Source organism: Nylanderia fulva, unplaced genomic scaffold, assembly GCF_048542155.1.
Source record: "Nylanderia fulva isolate GAGA-0341 unplaced genomic scaffold, ASM4854215v1 Scaffold25, whole genome shotgun sequence".
In the NCBI taxonomy this organism is placed as follows: Eukaryota; Metazoa; Arthropoda; class Insecta; order Hymenoptera; family Formicidae; genus Nylanderia; species Nylanderia fulva.
In genome coordinates, this window is record NW_028190314.1 from 2101051 (window position 1) to 2127398 (window position 26348).

Sequence of the window (26348 nt, forward strand, 5' to 3'; positions counted from 1 at the left end):
AACAGATGACTGGCAGAAATTATGCAACGTTTATGCATTATGTATATGTATATACTGATATTCTTGTTAGTGTATGCAGCAGCCATTTCGTAAAAACAGTAAAGTATACACTATACAACGAGAAACAGTGAATAAGCTTTGTACATTGCGATCACGTAGATGCTGTTTGTATTTGCTCTACTGTTTACGCGATACACTTGCACGCGCGTACCAACTGGCAGTAATGACGCGTATATGCTTACTGAGAAGAAAGAATAATAAAATGTACGAAAATAGACATTCTTGTTTAAATTTTTTTTTTCCATTTGCATTGATGACGCGTTCGTGAAAATGTTGACACAAACGAACCGACATATAAAAATAAAAGCAATGTTTTATTTCAATATCTTCGTCTGTTACTATTATTTCATATTTCTTATATGTATATGCGATGTATATTAATCTTATTAAAAAATTACATTTTAAAATTAGAAAAAATTAATGAATATCAATTTTTGATAATCAATATCATAAAATCGTATTTTTGAAAGAAAGAAAGAAAAAGGAATTTAAAAGATATTTATAAAATAAAATACAGCTCAAAATTCTCTCATTTAACCATTTAGTATTTTGCGAGATACTTTTATTTATTTTCAACAATATTTTTCGTTACAATTTCCTGAGTCAAAACATTTCCATTTATATCTTCATTTAGTCTACTTGTCAACAGATATATACAAGAACCCCTTCTTGATATTATTCATGATTATCTTAACTGCTTCAAATGCATTACATCCCGTAAGATGGTTGCTTAAATGCGTTGCTCTGACAATTTTTACTGTTTCATTTTTGACATCAATTATTTAACACGTTTAAAATTATTTACTTATGATTATCTTATAATTTTGATGTATTGTTTTTTATTAATTAAATATATACTTATAACCTTTATATATATTAATAAAGAAATTCTGACTTTATATTTAATACATTGGATTCAATTGATATATCTGATCGTGTTTATTGTTTTTATAGAATTACACAAAAATTTAATATTCTTTTTTAACTTCTACTGATAACTGATACGATGATAAATTAATACAAATAAAATATCACTTTTAATATATTTTAACCTATTTTATTCCAAAAGATATATTATAAATATATTTTTGTCAGATATATTTTAATGTTTGCGATTACAAGATATTTTTGTTTTTCTGCACTTTTTGGGAGTGTGTTTTTATGCTAACAATATATGAAACAAAATAAATGCATTGCCTAAAAAACTTTGCTTAGAAATTCGAGTTGGTTGTAATTCATTGTTTCACAATTTCAAAGGCAAATAGCCATTTTATAAACTTTATTTAACATCACTATTTTCGCACCTAGGTTTTGAATGAGTTTCAAACAGATTAGAATGTAGTTCACAGTTTCTGAAATAATTGAATTTTGACTTACATTAACTTTATACGGCATACATTTACACGACTTATACATATACGGCATGCATTTACACGAAAGATATAGGAATCAACATGTGCCAAGGCATTGTTATAAAACTTACAGAATGAATAAATTTAAAATATCCATACAGATTCATTGATCAATATCAGAGAGAATTAACAAAGAAAACTGTTTAAAAAGAATGCAACACAAACGTCGAATATAGGCGAATTTTACGACTCAGACTTTAAGCTCAATTGAATTAATATGGAAACGAGAGCGTAGGCTTCTGGTCCGTCGGAAATGTGATGATCAGCCTCGTTAACATTGCAAATTTTCTTCGTGGCTGCTTTTTATCTAGCTAATTTTACTCTGCAATGCAAATCTATCTTTTCGTATTCTTCTCTTCAGCTTGACGCTTCGTGAGCGTCGCGATGAATTTGCAAGAACGGAGGAGCGGATTGCTAAATGTTGGATATACAATAAATATTTCATTTAATTTTTGGCGCACGCACTGTGTATGTTTTTCAAATTTAAAATTAATTTTTTTGATTCACTATGACTAAAGTATTTTCAGACATATATTTAGGCTACGTGGTATTAATTTCGTTAGATTTATTATGCGTTACGGTTCCAGCGGATTTAGCATTAGTTATTTATATTGTATACCGCGTTAAGGGAACCGCGGGTTGAATGTCAAAAAGACTAACATAGTGCGCAAACAACGAGGCTGATGTTCGCATATAAATGTAATCAACGCGTACTCATACAATAACTTACGTTAATTTATGAAACAAACAGGAGGGTAAGCTTATACGTTATGACGTGGATTAAAAAGGTAGTATGTTCCCAAATTGTGCAATTCTGAATACACGTAACAAATAGTTGTTATCGTTACCTCTATTCGATTAGTGAAATATTACACAGAATTATATTTTCTCGATACATATACGTAACGTTTGTAAACAATATGACGTAAACGATTGATAAATGAAAATATCGTATTGCAGTATACAATATATCGCTTATATTTATTATTTCTTTTATTTTGGTAACGTATACCAATGTTGTTTATTTAAAGCAGTTTGTAAAATAATACAATGGTAATAAATATACAACATAGTATTAATTTTCACCACATTCTATTTTATTTTTTAATTTTTCATCTTATTTTATTTTTCTTCAAAATTAAAAATTTAGCGATATATTATGATACGTTATGTATCAGTTTATATATTATATAATAGATCTCTGCTTACTCTCACATTATTTTACTTCCATAATATTTGCATAATTACGACTGCATTTTTTATTTTTTCAAATTATTTCTTGAACAGAGAGTCATATTTAATATTCATCAACGAAACATTCACATAATACATCAACATCTATATATATGTATGAATGAATAAACAATGAATTGTTCAAAAGCAGTCAAAAGATTCAAGTAATTAGCATAGCATGCTAATTAATTCCTAACGAAAGGGTAGGTGCATCTTGCTCCTCTTTAGATTAATAATTTTCGTGCCACGCTACGCAGCCTAACGACTCACATAACTCATATTACATATTACACATGTATAATTACGTTGTTTCATATGGATAATTTATTATATATATCTTTATTTTACTAAACATTTACATGTTTATGTGATAAACAATTTTGATGATCATTGACAATCAATCATGACAAACTAGAATGACAAGCAGACATAATGTGAAATCACGTTCTATAATTATTAAATTAACTGGAGAGAAATATTTTTTAACTATATTTATGAGCTAAAAACATTCTAGTGATATTTTATTAATACATTCTTTCTTTATAAATTTAAATTTAAATTTATTACATGCATATAGATATCTGATAATACTTCATTAATTTATACATAAATAAATAAGCAAGAATAAAATGATACAAACATTTACACGCGATTTTGCCATTGACCATGAAGACTACATTACACCGCATTGTCCTTAATAAAACAGCTATTGTTGGCGGATCTCTTGAGCATAGCATCTTGCGTGTTGGATTTTACGCAAGTTCCGTAATAACGCATGCCCCGGTTGCGATTTACACACAATCCCTGCTACACGCCTTTTATCAAGGCGAGATCTCTCATAGGACTGTGCACGAGCTCGCTTAAGCTCGTAACTCGTGTTTACGCGATAAAAGTCAGTCGAGCGATCACGATTAAAATTCTTCATATGACGATTCCGGCTGACGAACATAACGTCGCACATTTTGTTTCGCGCCTTAATTAATACGTTAGAAGTTAAATTAATTGCTCGATGCGCGTTTATCCGCGCAAATTAGTGCTCGTGTCATTTGATTGCACGTGAAACACGCTTGAAGTTCGATTTTAATTGAATTTTTCGCTTGATTAATCAGTATGGGTATGTCTCGGAACTTTCGTTTAAATTTCTCTCTCTCTCTCTTTCTCTCTCAAGTTGATTTCTGCAAACTGCTGAATAAACAGCAGGCTTACAGCAGCGCGATAAGATTCGAACCGATTTGCAATTATGTTCATTCATTGGCGCGAGTTTAATTTTGCGCGAGTCAGAGGAAAGATGGGCGTCTCTGTTAATTACTCTCCGTTTCTTCTGTCGAGGAAAAATCAGGATTATATTTAAGTTGGGTGAATCTACTTAACGAATTGACAGTAGATTTAAACGTATGTCCGCGGCTCTCCGTGACGAACGCTTTATCGTGATGCTCGTCCTTAATTGGCAGCGACACCAGCAATTAATTAGTCATCTCTTACCCCTACGGGTAAACGTACTTTGTTCGTTCGCAGTAGCGTCCACTCCGCCGCCGTCTTGGTATATTTTTCTTTGGTAGCGAGTAGTCTTGTTAGAGCTAAAAATATAAAGGCGTCGTCTCGGCTCTAACATGGCAATTGAGACGACGTCCGGCATGCGAGCAATGCGCACACCTTTGAATAACGACTTTGTTTCGTTTTTTTTAATCTATCAAGATTTAATTATTTCACTAATTAAAACTCATTATATCCGTTCAATGAACCGCGAAAGTAAAGCTGCTGCTCTTCAATGTGGAACGACCAGAATAACTCTTGATTTAATTTGTCAGAGAAATTGTTATTTAACATTTTATTTCGCACATGATAAAGAGAGTAAAATATTTAAATATATATATATATTAATATTTAATTACGAATTTAAAATTGTTAATATATTATTTCACTATTTTATTAAGTAAGAATATTTATGTATAATATCGTAAATGGATTATTTATGTGCGGTACATTAGCTTGCATTATTATACAATTCGATTTCTATTACTTATGATGATAAATTGTATATTTACAATGATGATTATTACTAGTAATTTATTTTAATGTATTTTTTAGTTACTTAGAAACTATTAATTTCCAGACTCCCATTTTCTAATCTATTATTTATACATGATCTTTGTTAGTATATTTAATCAATACTTGATGTTACAACAATAAGTTACTCAAGATTATATTCAGATTAGATAGAGAGAAGTGCAGATAGTATTGTATTCTATTCTATTCTATTCTATTCTAGATGATGTTTAATAGTAATTGATGAGACTTAAATGCCAATGGGTATATTGTATCCTCGATTCAAAGTCTTGTACGTGTGTTCACATCTATATATGTCAACGCAGATGCGTGCAGACATTTGAAGGATGTAAAGAGACGACATAACTTCTTCGCAATAGCCTTCAAAGTTCTTTAGATTCCCTGCGGAGTGATCAAGTGCTTTACAGTCTTCGGTTATACTCATCCAGTTGTTCCTCACATTCTGTTGATGCGATGGCACAAGTAGCTATTGTCAGAAATGGTGTTGCCTCTAATTTAAAGTATAAGTATTTCTATTTGTATTTAGATCATTAAAACTATTCAGCTCTTTAAAATCACCTCAAAATTGGATTTTAAAGAAGCATGAATAATGGTTAGAATAGCAGAAATATTAAAACAAATATAAAATTAATTATAAGTAAGGCTTTTCATAAATGCTGTTTGACGACAAATCGATATTGAAACAACTTAATGATGCATGCGCAAATATTTTTAATTATAATAGGCACAGTTTAATATTTATTTTTTTTTATATATGATTAAAAATATGATATATTGTACTTTATAGATATTGTACTTATAGCTAAATGTAAAATTCTAGAATATGAAAAACATCAAAATTTTCTATAATGATCTAAAAATATTCTTACAATTTTTTTTTACTTTTACAGCGATATAAAAGTATAAATATCTGTATAATAAGATATGATATGTATTGTACATGTAAGCATATCTTTGAAAACGGAACACTGCCGCAAATAGTTATTGGTTTTTTTCAAATTACCTATCAATGGTCGCTCGCTTTTAACCTCGACAAATATGAGATGAATTTATTTCGAAACCTTATATAGGATGCCACGCAGGAAACAAAACCCGGTACAAAATGCTTTTTGATATGTTGCAATAAAACTTTTATTAGTAATAAAAGAACAACAAATATTGTACGCGAAATCATTTTTCAATACTATCAAACTACTATAAAAAAATAGTAAAATAGATAATAATAATACGTGTGTAATATAACAGTGTTATTTCTTTTATTATTAATTAAATTTTTATCGACATTGACACTTATTGTTAGATTGAACTATAATTTTTTTATTGTGCAGTTGTCAGTTTTTACTGCATATACACGAGATTTGGCCATCGTATATCTTGGTTTACCCATTTCGTTTAAGCGTGAAGAATTTCTCGTCGGTAGAAGCTTGTTGGGCGCTGCATTGCAAACATTTACTCATCTATCGCGAAACCGTCGTCACAATTTACATTGCTGCTCGTACATCTTGTGGAGTTCTCTCAAGACAGAGAATCCTTCCCTTTATCTCCAAGTTTCTAGTCAGCCTGCTCGTTTAAAGAATGTACTTAACAATCAAAACAGAAACGCATTTATAGCTCTCCACACACTTATCTCTTTCGTCCCTTCCGACATCGTTTTCCCGAAGATGTAAATCATGCGATGCTGAATTTATCTATGCATACAGGGCGATGCCGTATATCGTGCATTGGAATAATGCATTTCTCGCATCAACGGCCTTCTCTCTATTTCATGCCGGCAAAGTTCCTGATATATATTATAGCATGCTCGTTAGCTGATTATCGATCACATGAGAGAATATTGCTCGCATAGCAGATGTTTATTCGCGCATTCGTGTGTGGTAACGATAAAACAATGAAAGTCATTCTATGTTATCAACGAGAGAAAATTTATATATTAGTAGACTAATTAAACCAACAATGAAGGTGTGAAAAAAGATTATTTGTTATAGAGGTTGCGTACGATTAACGTTTCGTTTAATAATTTCAATGAAAAATTGATTTCTACCAGATTAAACAATTTTATCTGTTTTTTTTGCGCTAAATATACCTACAATAAAAGCGATTATTAATATTGAGTCAATGCTTTAAAATTGTTTTAAATTATTTTATTATTTGAAAGCAAAGATTATATATTACTTGACGAATTACTTGACTTGAGAAAATTTTTTGATCATATCTTGAAATTTCTGCAATATTTTAGAAGAATTTCATATGCAGGCGCATAACATCGCCGCAGGTTAGTTCAGGTGATAATACATACACAGTATGTTCAATAAATAAGGGGACTTTTAAGATATAGAATAAAACACGTATCGTACTATGTTTGAAAGTTATTTTTTATTCGAAATAGTCTCCATTTAACTCAATACAACGTTTAGAATGATCAACCAATTTATGCATAGACTCTTTCATGTCATCTAAAGGAATGTTCTTTAACACCTGTGTCACGGCTGCTTGAATGGCTGGAATATCATCGTAAAACGTTCCTTTCATGGCAGTTTTCAGTTTAGGGAACAGAAAATAGTCGCATGGTGATAGATTAGGAGAATACGGAGGGTGGTCGATGACACAAATCTGTTTTTTCATCAAAAATTCACGAACTTTTTTGGTTTTGTGAGGTAGTGCATTATCATACAATAAAAACAGCTGTTTCCCCTCTGGATTCAGGTCTAACACGAACAATTCTTGACCACAAACGATGTAAAACTTGTAAATAGTATTCTCTATTAACAGTTTGACAACAACAGCAATGATTTCGCGGACTTTTTCCACCAATTCAGCACGATTACTTTCTTCTAGACGACCAGGTCTTTCATCATCATTCAAATCTTCACGACCATTTTTAAATCGTTTAAACCACTTATGAACTTTTGAACGAGCTAAACAATCATCACCATACACTTTTTGCATCAATTCGTACGTCTCACTAAATGTTTTTCCAAGTTTAAAACAAAATTTAATATTTCCATTGTATTTTTACGACACAAGCACAAAACATACTGTCATTAAAAAGCGCGTAACTTTTTAACCTGTCAACCGATTTACATGAAGTTGGCTGCGTTTGAAAGGTGAGACCTGTACCTTTCTAATGTTATCAACGTTCAATAGATGGCGTTACGTGTTCCATGATTTAAATAAAAAGTCCCCTTATTTATTGAACATACTGTGTATGTGTGCAGGTGTTCGCACGATTGTGACTTCGCAAATTTGAGAATACGATAAAATCTACATAGATCGTCGATAGAAGCGTTATTATCATTATCGGAATAATTTTTTGCGTAATTAAATAAATTTTATAAATCATATAATTATATAATTATATATGCATATCATATATGCATACATATATTTTTCTTTTTATATACTGTATATATACATGTATATATGTATACATTATTAAAACCAATTCTAAATTTCTCTAAACATCTGAAATAAAATTGAAGAAAAAATACTGTGAGACTAAAGATAAAAAAATCTTCGCAAACTTTAATATTGACCGTAAAAAATGTTATATCAAGTAAATTGTGAAATTCGCACGAGGTGTCAATAATGATAAAAAAAGTAGCGAATACGAGGAAGATTACGTTCTTAGGAATGGACGACCACGAGATTCAGTCCACGGTGGAGTCCTTACTTGGGCCTGGTGTCAAGGTTGTGGACTGCGAGAAAAAGTCCTGTGTGAGCGAGGAGGAAGTCCTGCTGATAAACGGTGTACCGATTCCCCTCGAGGGTCCGGACGGAGTCGCTATACGAGAAGCCATGATAACCGGCCAGGTTCCACCGTGCGATCTTCTCAACCAGATTCTAGTCAAGGCTGGGATTCTAAGGTAGCATTGTGGATCTTTTCCTATCGTGCATACGAATTTACTCGTTACGCCGTATTTTTACCTTCTTTCCGGTCGAAACGAACTCTGGCTTCCAACAATTTTGCATTAACGTACTATACATATCCGCCGTTTCTTGCGTACATTAAATTCTTTATCTATAGTTTGCTTCCAAATGATAATATCTTATACTTATTGAATAGATAGAACCGTATTTTCATTTTAGTAACATCCCAGCAAACACCGATATATAATTGTTACATTGCTATAATAAAACGGAATATAACAGGTAATATAACGTGTATGTTACATGTAACATCCGCATGTTAGTTGTAATTTCCCACTCATAGATGTAACATTTTAATATAACATATATTACATTGTAGTTATATTGTAATTACATACCAAATAGCACATTGATGTATTGATAAGTCAGTGCTATCTTGGGATATAATAACAATATAACTACAATGTAATATATGTAATATTAAAAATGTTACATCTATGAGTAGGAAATTACAACTAACATATACGTTACATGTAACATGCTTGAGTATATAACATTTATATACTGTGTTTGCTGGGATGTATACGTGTTGATTCTTATGAACATGTTTGCGATCGATTACTATTTGTTATACGTATTCGCGAATCCGTGTTTCCTTCGAAGACACGTGTTTCGTAGAAGATCCACATTGCTATCTTGTAAATTGGCATGGTTCTAAAGGGCTCCGGTGCGACTCGAGACATCCTTGAGCGTAAAATCGTCCATCGTGACGAAGGAAGAGGTCACCGTCGCTCGTGGCGGGAAGGTCGTCGACGAGAGAAGTCGCGAGACCAAAGAAAACAATTATTACGCGTCGTCGACCAGCGAGATATGGGAGCCGGTGGGAATCATCCATCGGCCGAGGAACATTAAGCCGTTTGACAGCTCCGACGATTCCAGGCCGAATTCGAACGCCAGTTCGGATCAAGGTTACACGACCAGCAGTAATAATCACGTCCTTAGAGAGCGAGGCGGCGCCTCCACCGCGGGATGCCCCATCTGCGAGGACAACGATCCCGAATGTGCCAGAAGATGTCTGGGAGGACTCGCTGGTCTCGGAGGGAAAAAGGTTCCTGGTGTTCGGGTGACTACGTCGACGGTAAGCTACATTTGAATTTTCAAGTCGGGAGACGTCATCCTGACAAGCATTGAATTTGCGCGTTTATTTTAAAGAAAATTGCGCGGAGTCGTTTGCATTTAAATTATCTTGCCTTGGCGGGCGGGTTTTAAGCGAACTTTTAAACTTTTCAAAAAGTTTCGTTCGCTCTTGATTCTGTTTTAAATTTAGTCAGCGTGATAAGACAGCTCGGTGTGCGAAATATTATATTATTTAAGAAGTTGCTATACTTATGTGGCCTAATTTGACAGTATTTTGGCCGAGATAAGTGATTCTTTGTATTTTTATTTTTATCTTTCTTCTATCTTGCATTCTGCTGATAGAAACAAATCGTGATGAACCTTCTGGATTTCCCGGGAGTGAGTAAAGCGATAGAAAACTACTTTTTTGAAACGAGATGCTGTATAAGTAAGTTTGCCATATAAGCATTTCTGCTCGATCTACGTTTACCTTTGTCATTACTTTTTTACTTTTTATGTTTAATGTTGTTTTTCCTAGAATTTTAATTATGAGAAATTTGATATATTTGTATTACAAATTATTATGCTTCGCGCATGTATCTGATTTTGCATTTTTAATAATTCGTAATTCTCTTTCTTTTTGTATTATTCGAGAATATTTTATGTAATGATGCTTAATGTTTCTTTCTCAAGAGAATATAACTATGATCGCGCTTGAACGCACATAGGGCAAAACATTACTTTACACTAGAATAGTAACGTCGACATTATGAAAAAGTCAGTGCACTTGCTTGTCATTCGAGGTACGACAGGAACCTTAATGATCCGAGTTTTTTCCCGCGTCTTCAAAGTGCAGAGGTGACTTGATAGTGAGTATGAGGTAGATGAGTGGTAAAAAAGAGACGAGAGTTAGCTCGCGTCTTTATATTATATATCCGACAAGAAAACACCATGATCGTTATGAGCGTTCATGCCTTGCGAATCGAGTTAATCGCATTGTTCACGTACAAAAAAACGCAGAGAAGCAACATTTTCCATTCGCTTAATAATCATTAAGCAAAAACAGTAAGCTTGCACTCCAAAAAATTGTCGCTTAAAAAATTTGTTTCTCAGAAAAGTTTTACAGAAAATTAATTTTTTCTCTCGAATTTTTGAATTGATTTATAATTCTTTTTGGAATATATAAGAATTATTCGTGAAAATATCATATCGAAAGCTATAAAGTATATAATTATTCAATCAAATCAGGAATAATTTTCAAAATTGTTTGAATGTATAATTTATGTTATTTTACGGTGATGTATTCTATTACTTTCGTTAGAAGTAATTAGTTTTTTAAAAATATATTTGTTTATATATTCTAAAAAATATTTGCACTTGTAATCAATAGCTGCACATGGATGATAACGTAATCGACAAAATGTGATACATCTATAAATTTTCTGCTACATCTTTTTCATTTGGGTAGAATTGATTTTTCTTTTCTATTTTCTTTGTTATATTTTTTAGTTGATTACTTCACTTAATAAATGTTAAAATTAATTTTTTATAAAGAGTGAATGTGTAATAATTTTAAAAATAAACTCGTTTAATCTTGTATATGATTACAAGTCTAAACGAAATCAATAAATTAAAGATTTTTATGTTAATTTTTATCGAATATTATATTTTATATATCTTCCTTTTACTCATTTGATAACTGATATTTAAACAGAAATTATTTCCCGACTGTCAGCACCAGATTTTGCCAAATGCAGTGATCTACCTTATCTTTCGCAGTTCTGATAACAAGTTGCTGTAGAGAGGTATAGCATCGACTCTGTTATAGAGGGTACAGCACCGAGGGTATGGAACAGTTGTCGGTTATGTCCGTTTCTTCTATGTCTTCAAGAGACAAGCTGGAAATTGTATCTTTGATCAATAAGGAAATCTTTATTTTTATTTATATTTAAAAATTTAATGAAGCTCTTTTCTCCGTCTCGTATTCTAATTTTAAAAAAAGTACAAGCAAAGAACTGAAAGAAGAGAAAAAAAAATATATAAAATGAACGACTTTATAAATACGTAATGTAAAATTTTATCTTTGTTCTTTAAAGCAACTTACCATTATATTAAAATGTCTATTGCGCTCTTAATTAAAAATATTGCACACAGATCGTTACACACACAAAATATCATTATATTTTCTTTTGAACATATTTGTTTCATTTTGTGCTTAGTTCTGTGTGTGTACATATATTAGTGTATCATATCTCATTATTGATTCTTTCAACACGTCGTCTTTGCTAGGCAGGCATATCACGAAATCTACACACACACACACACATGACAGTTTCAAATTTCAAACTGTCAGAAACATAACAGTGGCTGAAACGTGATCAGCCTATTTGCGATCTTATATAGGATTTTGGTTTACTTTTCATAGGACTGTACAGTAGATCCATTCCGACAACTTGACATTCCTTGCATTTTCTCTGGAAATACGTGTCCAGGTCCATGATACTGCCCCATAAACAGAGATATGTGCATTGATATTCATCCACTGTTTATTGGTCTTTTCTTCTTATCTTACAAATAACTGTGCACATGCCTAACGCACGTTATTTCTTTTCGAGTATATTCCAAAAGACACAAAATAATATATAAGAATAATTTATTAAAATATAATAAATTATTCTTATATATTATCTTATTTTATGTGTTATGTGTTAATTGGTCTTTCCTTTTTATCTTACAAATAACTGTGCGCACATTCCTAACGCACGTTATTTCTTTTCGAGTATATTCCAAAAGACACAAAATAATATATAAGAATAATTTATTATATTTTAATAAATTATTCTTATATATTATCTTATTTTATGTGTCTTTTGGAATATACTCGAAAAGAAATAACGTGCGTTATATATATATACATATATAGACAAAAAGATATGGCTAATAATTCAAAAAAAAAAAAAAAAAAAAATACTTTAGACACATACACAATTTTCCAAAAACCCAGACACATTTCGGATAAATAGAAATATCGAATTCTTTTGGATGTCCTATACTAAAGGATTTGCACGGATTCGGGGAAGCGGATTACATTGCTTGTTACGCGACGAACCGGGGCTTTACATGATGGTCTTTATAGGCACACGCTGTTCGTGGTTAAGCGAATGGAAATTCATCTCGTTCGTTGGGCTTACGACGTTGATTACCGATTTGCCGGCGGATTTTCGCGTAGGTCGTATTTCGTTCTACCGATGGCGTCAACGAGTCGCCGACAACCGGGATATACTAGCCTCTGATGTCTGTGCGGGAAATGGGAATGAGAAAACCGATCGATAAATCCAATTAAATTTTGTTACGCCGCCATCGGTAGTAGCGGCAACATCAACGACACGGTAGCCGGTGGTCATGACGGCCTGACATACGCCAAATTGCATTTTATGCGCGAACGTCGATCTCGAGTTCGCAAGATCATCTTTTAGCAGTGGAGAGAACTGCGGCTGAAGGGAACACTTGTATCATATTGATGAATCCGTCATACATGTATATCGTTTTTGTGTGAATTTCTCGATATTTATCGATAGCTTACTTTTGTATTACAAAATACTAAAAATTTTATTTATTCGCACTTGTTATTTTATACGAATAACGAAGATCTTAGCTAATTGGAAATTTAAATTTTGCGATTCGCTTTGATTGTTTTATTAAATCGGCAAATGTGCAAATATGAAATTGATATATATATTGAATTGTTTGCAAAAATATCTACACGTCATTATTAACGAACATTATACCTATAATATTAACGATATATAATTATTTCTTTTTTTTATAAAATATATTTATACAATGTATTAAAGTATCTAATCGCGAAAGAATTTTATAACGATACTATATGGATTATGTCCATTGTAATTAAACTTAAAATGACATTGTCATTATTAATTTTTTCTCCATTTGTTCATCGATATTCACGATTATTCTGATAGTGCTAGAATTAGATTTGAATCATCAGAGTATCGGCAATGCGATAAAATAATTTCCGCTAATTATATATATAGTTATATAATTACATTCTATTGCACCGTAAATTTACATATATGCATAATATTTAATATGTTTTCGTGTGAAATGAGTATTAATATTTGCATAAGCGTATATAAAAATGATGACGTAAATAGCGAAGAATTTCGCTTCTGAATTCTACGAGACCTCGCGATCGATACCGTTTTGGAGTCTCTCTTTTTGACATTGATCGATACCACTCGGACGTTTGCTAAACCAAATGAATCGGCGTTGAATTCATCTTGACCACAAACGTCTTGCACGTACGTCCGTAACCACCCATCGTCGTGTCTGTTTGCTCCGCATATTCTGACCACCCGGATTCCGTTTCTTTCGGACTATTAATACGCGTTTCCGCGTCCAGCGCGTCTGGGAGCGACCAGAAACGCTAGCCAAAACTAGAAACCAGTGGCCGTCCGTGTCTCGTACAAGATGGAATTTCCATCTCGGTTCTTCAACCTCGCGTTTTCCTCGCGAGCTCAGTGACGGTGATCGACCGACTTTGATCGAAGCGAGATACGAAGGAAACCCTCCCATCCGTTTTGCTGCCAAGTGAACTTTCAAATGTCGAGAGTGAAAGAGAGCTTTTCTCTTCGATGTCGCCGACGATTCCTCGAGATGGATGCCCGAGAACGACTTCATCGTTGAAAACGGATCGCGGCATCGTTGGTACGAAATGACGCAGACGAGTCGTTCGCGATTCAATCAGTTTTAACCTTCCACTGACAAACGGATTGATTCGTTTTGTATCAACGCGTCAAATTCTTTATTGGCTCAAGTGACAAGTGGTGCTTTATTAAACGCAATTTCTCATCAATTTTTTTATCGGCGTATAAAACACGTAAAGGATATTTAGATCTCTTTGTTTATCAGAAACGCGTGACTAACTCGGTAATGTTTACCTGACAACCTCTGGTAGTACATATTTAAAATTCACATAAATTAAATAGCAATTTTTTTCATCAATATAATTTTTAATCAGCTTAATGGAGAAAAGCTTCAAAATTTTATAATTATAGAATTGCGATTGCGTGTAAACGGATTCTCTTTTATAACATGGAAAAAAGTCAATTTTTTTAGCGGGAAGCGCAGCGTAATTTCAACAAAATGCTCGTGTTTCGCGATTTTGTAAATGTTCGAGTGTTCCGCGTTAGGAATTGCGTTCGATAGGGGCAACCACCATAAATCTTCCCCTTGAGAACTCGACGAGAGCCATCTTGTTTCTTCCTCCGTCGTCTTCTTTCTACGCTTTTCCCTCTATCCTTTCCGCTTGCAACTCTACTCGTGTTTCCTCGTCGAACGCTTTTCCAGCAAATAGCTGCACCGGTCCAGATTTATCGATATACCCTTACCGAACAGCGAATATTCGGGCTCTTATTTACTCAGAGCGAATGCTTCTCTTTGACAAAGGAAATATTCGGAGCTAGGACGGGGATCGATCGATCGAAATTAATACAACGTATCGTGCTGTCCTGTGGACTTTTGAGAGAAAATCAACATGGAAAAAGGCCAGTGCGTTCAAGATACTTTACCTACGATGTACGGAATTATGATAGCATTTCTTACATGTTTGGTCGGTTATGCATTATGGGTGAGTTTATTTTTAACGTTCAATTTTTGTTTTTATACTATAAGTAAAATAATAAAATAATACAGTTTATTTACTTATATTTTTGACTTATAAAATAAAATATTAATAAACCTATTTTCAAGTCTAGATTTGTTGTAAAATAAAAACTATTTAAAAATACTTTTTAATGAATCAAACGAATATTTTTTCTTTTGCTTTACATAAATTTATATGTATATATATTAACAAAATTAAAAGAAATAAATATTGTAGGCCAACTAAACGAGCAAAATTACATAAGATATAATTATATAAATAAATTATATAAATATAAAATTATTTCTTTTAATTTTCTTAATTTATACGAGCCTTTCATCAATTAATTTTGTATATATATTTTAAATGTCGCTATAATAGTATATATCACTAGAAGAAAATCAGACAGAAAGGTAATGCAAGTTTATCTCTTCAAACCATTTAGCATTTTCACGAAGAAAAGAGTCCTGATATTTCCAGCGGAAAAATGCTAATCTGCTTGAGGCAATAAATCCTGAGTAATCAACTTATTTTCAAACGGGCAGGAGAGTTGTTTTTTTTTCCTTTCTTTTTTTTTTTTTTTAGAAAACATTTTCTCCCGACTGCATGATGACAAACAAATTTATCCGGATAAATAAGCAAGCTTAGTAATGTACTCCGTACGTATAAGATAAGGCACGGCACATCGTCAGGAGATGCATAATCAAAGGTAAACGATTCGCGATGCCAGCTATACGTAGACTCGAAATTATTTCCGCTTTTGAGAGCAAAGCGCACAGTTCTGGGTTTCCGCTTATATTAGAGGGAAGCAAGAGCATAGTGCCAACGGGGTAGTTGTCGTGGCACTCGATATCGCTGGCATTGTTTGCCGTAATCGCCGCTCGCAGGACGTACTATAATCTGCAGACTCGCATACATTTCGCGTAGGTCGAATGCCTGCTCGAGGACGCGCCGACTGCTAAATTATGGTCGCGTAATTAAGATGCGAGCCAATTGTTTCATACGGGTTAGTCCGAGCGCGAAGGGAGACGACGAGCTTAACTTAGCTCGTAATATTACCTCGGTTTCTCTTGTATCTCTCCGGTATTCACGATGGTTTACTTCAGCGCATCACGGACGGAAAATTTCGCATGCGACTACGATAATGAGAAGGTTATCTGTTTAATTTGAAAGATTATAGAGAGATTAAGAAATTTATTAAAGCAAATGTACCATATTCGATATTGTGTGTGTCTCTTTTTCTCCCTTATATTTAAATCAAATTTATCGTAATAATTTAATTAATTAAAGTTATTTGATAAAATAAAAAAAAAAAAAAAAAAATTACGCGAAGATGTATCACATTTTGCGCGGAAGCACTATTGACAAAAATGTCTCGTTTCGTGATATTGAAATATCACGTGTTTCTTCCGACTTGACTAGAAATGACGTGTTTTTATAGAGAAATAAATTTTGTAAATCATTACGATGGCGCATTAACGGAGACTAACCGCGTCAACATAATATGTTGCACCTTGGATGTTGGCATAATGCCGTAATGATGCGATAATATGGGGGCATTATAGGAATCGATCGTTTGCCTGATGTAATTACAGACCGAAGTATTATCAGACGCATACGCAAGATACGATTATTATCGCGTGCTCATCGCCCCAGGTGCTCGCACGGACAAATGTACAAAGCGTCCCGATAATGGCTGGTCTACAACAATAGGTTACAGATGTAGGGGATGTAGATGCGCAAGTGCAAGCACGTAAACGTAGACGCTTTCTTTTGGAGACTCGGTTGGATTTCATTTTCCTTTTTTGCCCTTCTTTTTTCTTCCCCATTGTATTTTTCATCAAAATTACAATGCCATTATTTCATTCATATTTACACAATTCACATTTAACGCTGCATTTTTATATTACTGCATAGTTAATTTTTCTTGCGTCGAGAGACGCTATTCTATCTGTAACAAACGGAGAAATAAAACAACAACTACCTCTCTATCATTTGCTTAGTCTGATAAATTTTAACAATTGACAGACATTATCAGTAGTAAACTGTACTTTAGTACATTAGCTCACACTGATGTTGGACTCTGATTGACCTATGCAACATTACTCTGTCAGTCAACAATTCAACCGTAATGAGATTTGAGCTCCGCTTCAATTATAGACCGTAATGCCGCGAGAATAACGTAACGTTGTCGGCGAATACGATGTTTGTTTTTCTAAAGCGGTTCGTTGCGGAATGCGCCCAGGGCAAATGAGAAACGATCGTTTGCGGTGCAATTATCGCGTTAAAATGCAAAAGCGAGCGGTTAATGTCGCGTGCAAGTCTTCATAATTTACCCGCGTATATGGGATCAGTTAACAAGCGCGGCAACATTTCTTTTGGAAAAAAAATCAGATGTAATTGCATTTTCAATTGTACAAGACGAGCATGTAAAGTAAATTGTTTGCTCGTTTTTACTTTGATGTTGCATTGCTTATGATTATTCTGTATACGCACAATGCGATGCACGTATAACATATAAATGCGTAAATAGATTCGTGAATTTATACGCTGAATATTACTTTTGAGATGTTATTTAACAAAGAGAAATCGTGTTTATCAAAAAATCATTTTATTAATTTTTATCAAGTATTTTTATTCAGTATTTTTTTATAAATTGTTATTTATAAGTCACGTTGTTGCAAAATATGATATATCGTTTTCTCTTTTAACGTGTAAGAGTGAAATGGAATAATGACATATGATAGGTCAGATTTATTCCCTGATGAATTTTTCGTATTTCGTCGATCTCTGTTGAGAAATGATCGTTCTATTTCGCGAGGGAACACACGCTTTCTGCTATTTCTCTCTGGACTGTAAATAGAATACTTGTAGAACTATTCACATAATCGCAATCTCTATTTACGTATGTAGGTCTACTTATGTAGGTCTTCTGGTTTTTGAAGCTCTTAAAGTGTACTTTAAATATGTAGCTAGCTCTGCTGAAGATATCTTTCATAATTAGAATTTAAAATATAACGCGTACATTTTCTCTTTTATCATAATTTTATTATTAGCAATATACATATAAATTATCACAAAAACTGCATCTGCTAATTTCTTTTACGCGTGATTATAAGAACATTTTGTGTGTTACATTTGTTATCTATTAGTCAGTATTTTATTCTCATTTTTATTACACAAGTATAGTTTTTATATTCAGTTAGAGATACTTAATATTAATTTCCGAATATTTTTGTTGCATAAATTCGTAGATTAATTGAACTTATTATTAGTTTAGACGCAATTGACGAAGGGCGGACATAAAACGCGAATCACCGACATTTCGGTATCGAAAACATATTTTAGGAGAAGCTGTTACGCGATGGCAAAATGCGGTATCGCAATCCCCTCTTTACGATCAAACTTTAACGGTGGGAGAAGATTTATTTATTCTCTGTGGCAGGGCGTAAAGCGATATGATGCTTTTCCACCGACGCTCCATTTCATTCTTCTTCCTTCGCGCGTTTCTCTGCAGCAACAATTCGCCTCCGAATAATCTGCTCCGTTTTCTTCCAATCCTTTCTATTTGCCTCTGACGAATTCCATTCTCGCGAATTTTTTGCACCAAAGATGGCTGCGAGTTTTCACCTGCTCGCGACGGCATATGATTTAGAATCTTTATTAGTTGTGCAGCACGGATCTTTTTTGGCATATGATAAATTTTGTGCGCTTTTTCTCAGCGTAATACAGAAAATTGCGATCTTTAATAAATATATATGCGCGCGATTTGTTTTATTTTAAAAAATTCGAGGAGTATTTTCTTTAGTATTAAGATTCGATTCAATTTATCGGAAGTATACTATAATGTCGATCGTATTAACTTTCCGTCTAATTATTTATTAAAGCTCTTTCGAATTCAAATAATAATTTTTTGTTTTATTTTTTTTGTTTCCCGAATACAATTTCTCAACAATATCATTCTTCCTTTCTCTTTGATTCAATTATATATTTCCTTTCTTGCGGTATATCAGCGGAGATGTAAAAAAAATTCGCTACAGTTACGACCGAGTTGTAATAAAAAGAGCTCCAGTGTAATTTTAATCGAGGAGCGTTCAGGCGATAGCAAAAACTTTTTGCGAGAAGACTGAGAGTTACCCAGAATTGTTTCGGTTGCCCTTTCCTTTCTTTCGTCTCGTCTTGCCCATAGTTTCCTATTGTTCCTTTATAGTCTCTGCGTTATATTCTCTTAAACGTTATTCTCTTTAACTTGTTACGAACAATTGAGCAATTTGTGTGTCGAAGTAATGATTCGAGGCAGGAGTTCAGTTCTCTAACATAGTTAGACTTTTAGATTACATCGTTATTTTTTTTTTTTTTTTATTTCGAACTTATTCCTTTTACGCGCAAGACTTGACTATTGATACTACATGGATTAATATTGACACAAATTATTAATTGCAATAATATTGAGTTTAGGTAATCTAATGATAGAATTGACTTTTATTTTCAATTTTACTCTTAATTTAAAAAATATTAAATAAGAGTTATATTAGAGATACTTGCATTAGTTTTATTATTCTGTACTATCTTAATTTGAACATTTTCAAGCAGTCGATTTTTACACTGAAATATGTAATCGATTATTTTCCGTGTCAAAGCCTGTAATGCTATTTAATCATCGTCGTATGGCCGATCTCTTTTGTTAGTTCACGTAAAAGCTCTGCGGTCACGTTTGCTCACTTTGCAGTGGCAAATTTGTGCCTTTGAATAAAAGATGAATCGCGAACTAACATTTTATACGGTGTATGAAGATTGTAACCGTTAATTCAATATCTGTAAATTTATTCTCGTTCTGTACGATCTTCGCGAGCACTATATTCTTTCTATCGAACATATTTTAGTATTTCAAGAGAATGATTATTTTTAATCTTATTTGGCTTTTCAGATTTTCTACACTTCGTTTTTTACTAAAAGTTTTTGAAAATAATTTGTAATATTATATTACAAGTTCCTTTTCTATCAGAAATTCATTAATAGTTATATAATATTTTATAATGCTTCTATAATATTATATAATGTATAAAATACCTGCAGTAGAAATGATCGTAAAGAAATATATGCAAAAACTGTATTACAAGTAAAAGAAAATAGTATTATACTGCTATAGGACTTGTAAATAGTTGATCGTGCAGTCATACATGAAAAATTTGAGAGTACTGTCTGATCCGTGTTTTTAATGTTACAAACGAATTTATTGCCATGTCTGAGGATTTCTTTTCCGAGGACGGCGCTTTTCTCAGGCTTACTCTAGTAGAATGTCGTTTTATTTCCTGCATGTTTTTCCTCGACAACTTTTATATTGCCTCGTTGCAACGGGGTGTGTGACGTAGAAACATACGTGCGACCGCAAAAGGAAATATAGACGAAAGATATTGCAAACATATCGATTTGTCCAATTACTATGGGTACATAAAGTAACAATTACATGCAAAGTGCTTAATTAGCTACCACGAGATATTATACACAAAGTTAACACGTTGCGTTAATAGAACGAATAAGACAATTGTTTGCTGTATCCGACTGAATATTGATTTATTGCTGTGTTTAGAAATTCTCATCGAATTTCTCACTCGATTTCTATTTTGGTAAGAAATATAACTATGAATGTAAAATCCTAATTTTTACTTGATTGATATCATTTTAGGATATAGGATATTATATATTTTAAAAATTTTTTATATCAATAAGAAATTAACATTAGATATACAGGAAAAGCACGTTGCATAATAAAAATGTCGTATTTTATTATCTCTGACTTATCTGCATTTTTCCAAATATTTGACATAAGAATTATATATGGCAAAACAATTATTGTTCTGGAAAAATGATATTTAAAATATAATTTGCACTAAAAATTAAACACTTTACTGTAGAATATAAATAATTAATATACCATTATCTGACAATTAATATAGCTTTAATCAACATTATGCAATAATATTCCTGATTTAATATATATTATTTAAAATCTTTAGATGAGATTATATTATTTAACAATAATCTTTCATAGTTATTCAATTCTAAAACAATAATAAGATGAAGTAGATGCAAAGGCTTTTTTTAGATGCGAAATGGGGCGTATGGAATTTGTATACGACAAAATATTGGTATATCTATATCATTCTCTTCTACATATGATTTTAAAGCTTTCATTAGAAAATTTACATTTTTTGGTAAAGGACGATTAATATTATTAACGTTTGTTTGATAGTGGCTCCAATAAGCATCGAGCTTTGAATGTTGAGCAGGATGAAGTTCATTTAGAATTTTTTCATACAGAATCTTAGCAAGTTCCTTATTACGCTCGTCGATTATTGATTGGTGTCTCGAGTTTGCTTGCGAATTCTGACGGCTTTGTGGAGTTAATGATCGACGATCGGAAGACTCTTTGACTTGGCTCGGCCTTGGTCCAGTTTTCACGGTCGAGTGTCCAGTCCCGGTTGTTTGACGCATCGAGATGTCCTCGAGGAATTCCTTCGGAGGTGAGAAGACACTCATGCCCCATCGACCAGGGCTAAAGTTGTGCTTTCCGTCTTTCTCGCCTTCGATATGTTCCTTATTTTTCTGATGCATCGATCGTTCCTTTAGAAATTCCGTAGGCGCCGACGAAATGCTCATGCCCCATCTGCTAGGATGAAACAATTCTCCATAATTCAGCGGGCCTCCTGTCGTGTCCTTCTCTCCCGAATCGTCCCACACCTCTTGGCTTCTTTTCCGAGTCGACGGTTTTCTCGTTACGATCTTCTCGTCATGTCTCTGGTTGGCCTTGCTGCTCTTCTCGTTGTCATTTCGAAGGAGATTGGACTGTCTCGAATTTTCCTTCGCGAGCGATTCTTTAGACTTATTCTTATGATTTAAATTTTCATTGTTGTTTATATTTTTCTGCAAATTTCTACGCGTATTACGGTGAGCTCTCGATTCTTGGGAGATTGATTCTTTAGATTGCGAATTTACTTTGGAGCCGAGGGAGCTATCCTCTTCAAGTTCGCTTCTCTCGTAATCCATCGCAGTTGCATTCTGTTTGCCGACTGGATCTTCCTTTATATCGGATATTTCGTAGTCCTTATATCGTTGATGAGTTGCTTTCGAAAGAAATTCTACAGGTAGATTCTGTATACCCATATTCCGTCGATGTTTGAGCTTTTTGCTATGTGGTTTATCGGAATTTGTATCCGTAGATTCTGATAAGGAAGAATCTTTCATGCTCGCATGTTGAATCGTTGGGGATTGTCCGAGTGTCATTGGAATAATAGAATCAATTTGCTGTAATAAGAATAATTATATAAAAATTATTTTAAGAGGTTAAGCATTGAAGACTTATATATCTCTTTATCTCTTATGTTTTTTCATCTTTTTATAACATTTATAAAAAAACGTTTTTATGATTTTATATTTGTATAAAAAATTTTTGGAATAATATTTAAATTATGAAAAGAGTTTTGCAAAACTAGTTTTACATATTTTACATAAACAAATTTACGAATATATATATATTATTCACTTGAATATATTTATTAACACTAATTAATTATTTTATTAATTGATTGGCGACCTTATTAAATTAACTTTGTAGGTAGAGATATTCTAATAAATTGAATTATTTTTTATATTCAATTATGCGACATTGTACATAATTTATTTTACATTATAAAATATTTATTTAATATTTATTATTGATTTTTATTGAGTTTAATTTAATTTTATAACTTACTTCCACATTTACTTGCGACGATTTGCTTTCTTTATATTTTACCATTTCACTTTCTTCTGCTACTAACTTTAGATTTTCATCATATTCCGAATTTTCCGAAAACGTTGATATCTAAAATATATGAAATATATAAAAATTACTAATGTTATATATTTTATAAAAATTTGTAATATGCAATATTATAATGTTATAGTGTCATAACAGCTACGAAGAATATCAAAAAGAAAAAAAGAACAATTTATCTTTGTAATTTTCTTAGATATTCTGTATCAAAGTAGTACGTAAATACATATGCGTTATATAACTTAATGTCACCTCTAAAAGGAGCAATTTCCTTATGTTCTCACCGTGATCGATTCATCATTCGTAAGTTTGTTCGCTTTCGTAGATTCTTCGACATTGTCGAGGGCGAGTTTTCCGTTCTCGTTTCTTTTGTGCGGTACCCATTTTTCTCCCTTCTGTCGGCTTATCTCTTGCATTTTCTTTATCCGCAGATTCGCCACCTTTTGTTCCGGATCCTCGGGTTTTGTAAATTCCATCCCTGCTTTTTTCTCCGTCGATTCTTGCCTGTTAGAGAATAGTCGGGTTCTGTTTATTTAAAAGAATCTATTATTTCATAAATAGTCTCGCTTGGAGACTTATTGATCATAATTTATTATTATTATTGTTTCTCAAGTATACATTGCATTTCTTTTTTCTAATTCATCCAATTTTCGGAGAGACAGAAAAAAGAAATTAATTGTTTATATTTTAAAAATGTTTTTATATTATTATATATTTTTTTAATTTAAAAAAGCAAGATTTTTTAACAAAACAAAAGTTAAAATGAGAATTTTGTACAACATTTTGTCTTTAACATTCTATATTGGATCAACGCAGTGACTGACTGCGGTTTACCGGAATACCTCAGGCCATAATGCTTGGGCGGTTTCCAGTTGTAATTCGGTAACCGCTGAATGTTGCTTCTCTGCCTTGAAACTGCATGGTTCTTCTCGGGCTGTCTCGAGTCGGTATAATAATCTGCAAACAAGATGGTTGCTATATACGTGGTCCTAAAGGCGAGGGTTAATCACCGCACTTGGTTACACTTCAAACATATAATATGAAGTATACTGTACCGTGAACACGTGAAACTAGAGGCGTCCTTATCAAAGAGCCACTTAATGTATTTTACTATGCGTTTCCTAGCTTCTTCGTTCATCAAACTTGCAGATATGTTAATTTTATGCCAAAGTAATTATGCGCCAATGGTAATTAAACTTTAATCACCTCTTTAACGAATATATGCACGAATATCAACATATTATAACAATTATATTTTTAATTTACATTTTCAATATTTATTTGTCATCTATTTTATTATAAGATATTTATCAGTTATCTTTTATTTTTTTACTAGACAACACAAGGGCGCGCTTTGCCCGCTCCTTTGATATAATTTCTATTGTATATATATTTATTTTTTAGTGTCAAATTGTTAATATTCATAATGACAGTTGCTTGATGCTATGTTCATAATTTTAATTCGCCAAATTATTATGTACATAATTTTAATTTGCCGAATTTTTATTGTTTGAGAATTATTTTGTATATATATGTATATTTATATATATATTTTTTCTCGTCTTTGTTTAGTTTAATCGAATATAATTACATGCGTGAAGTGAAGTTATCTTATTCTTTGATAATGAAACCTTAAAAATTGCGATGCATGTACTTATAAAATTATTATTGCAATCAATACGTAAAACATATTAATTAATTATACAACGCATAAAAATTCAATATTTAAATTCTGTAAAATCTTTAACAGAAAATACGAACAAAGAAATAAAATTTTCTACAAGGATCTTTTGTGATCAAATATCTATGCTTTAATTAAACTCGGGCGAGACTCTATACCCCATACATCCATCATGCTGCGCGGTTTGCGCGAAACTGATTCTCGTGCGAGGTATCGCGAGCGCGGGCCCGATGGTCACATGACCACTGGTCACATGACCACTGGTCACATGATCAATGGTCATGTGACCATCGGGCCCGCGCTTGCGATACCTCGACCGAGAATCAGTTTCGCGCAAACCGCGCAGCATGATGGATGTGTGGGGTATAGTCTCGCCCGAGTTTAATTAAAGCATAGATATTTGATCACAAAAGATTCTTGTAGAAAATTTTATTTCTTTGTTCGTATTTTCTGTTAAAGATTTAAACATTGAATTTTTATGCGTTGCATAATTAATTAATATCTTTTTTTATGCATTGGTTGCAATAATAATTTTTGCATGTATGCGTCACTATTTTTGAAATTTTATTATCAAAAATATAACTTTGCTTTACGTGCGTAATTATATTCGGTTAGATTAAACGAAATGATGTACATATACATATATGCTACATAAATTTAGTATTTATAAGCAGATTTGTTAATAGAGTAGAAAGTCACAAGTAAAGGTAATTGTGTCAACTCATAAATCAAACTCAGTTTTGTTATCAAGTTTAATTATGATAGCAAATTATTGTTAGTATAGTAAAATGATAGTAGAATACTAATACGAATTTGAGAAATACAATTCAATAATTTTTGTTAAAAAATAATGCAGGTATAAATGATGCTACAGTATATTATGTTAAACAGTTATATTTTAATTTTACATTTGGAAAAATCCTATTGATCGCAATACAGCATCAATATACGAAACGATCGTGTGCGTAGTAAAGCGCGAAGGCGATAAATACGGATGGGGGAAAAGAAAATCAAATTCACGTAACGTGTGCTGGCTCGTAAACGTAGTACAATCGAAACGAGTCACTTCGGCGACATATAGTCAGGTCGGAGCTGCACGCTCTCTCGGCCGCAATCGCGGCGCAGTTTAACGATATTTAATTGCCAGCGAGGCACGGATAGTAATTGAAAAGATAAAAGCGTAGTAAAGCCGGAACTGTCGTCGCGTTCCCCCTTTCGCGCGTGTGGAGTCCATTTGCTGGTATTTACTTTTGATTCGTCAACTGTGTGCCAGATACTCGTGACACGCGAATGCATGTATCATCACCACGGTCATTTTTCGTCGTATTCTATTTTTCGTATTTGTTTTGTTTCACGGCGGGGAAAACTGCAGCTATCAAATCACTTTAATGTTACAAAAAATATTTATTCTTGAACAGTTGACTTCAACAA

General features: G+C 32.8%; 2 protein-coding genes across 3 annotated transcripts in view; one reads left to right on the forward strand and one right to left on the reverse strand.

Annotated features, from left to right (window-relative positions):
* The window catches only part of LOC114940707 (uncharacterized), a 309972-nt gene that overhangs the window by 104497 nt on the left and 179127 nt on the right, over positions 1-26348 (forward strand). The gene's annotated exons all lie outside the window — the stretch shown is intronic.
* LOC146722973 (uncharacterized) lies at positions 21523-24149 on the reverse strand. Its single transcript, XM_085483371.1, has 3 exons — positions 24079-24149; positions 23521-23740; positions 21523-22725 (listed from the first exon to the last, which is right to left on the reverse strand). Exons 2-3 carry the CDS (start codon positions 23710-23712, stop codon positions 21523-21525), a joined length of 1395 nt encoding a protein of 464 aa, XP_085339497.1. The 5' UTR covers positions 23713-23740; positions 24079-24149.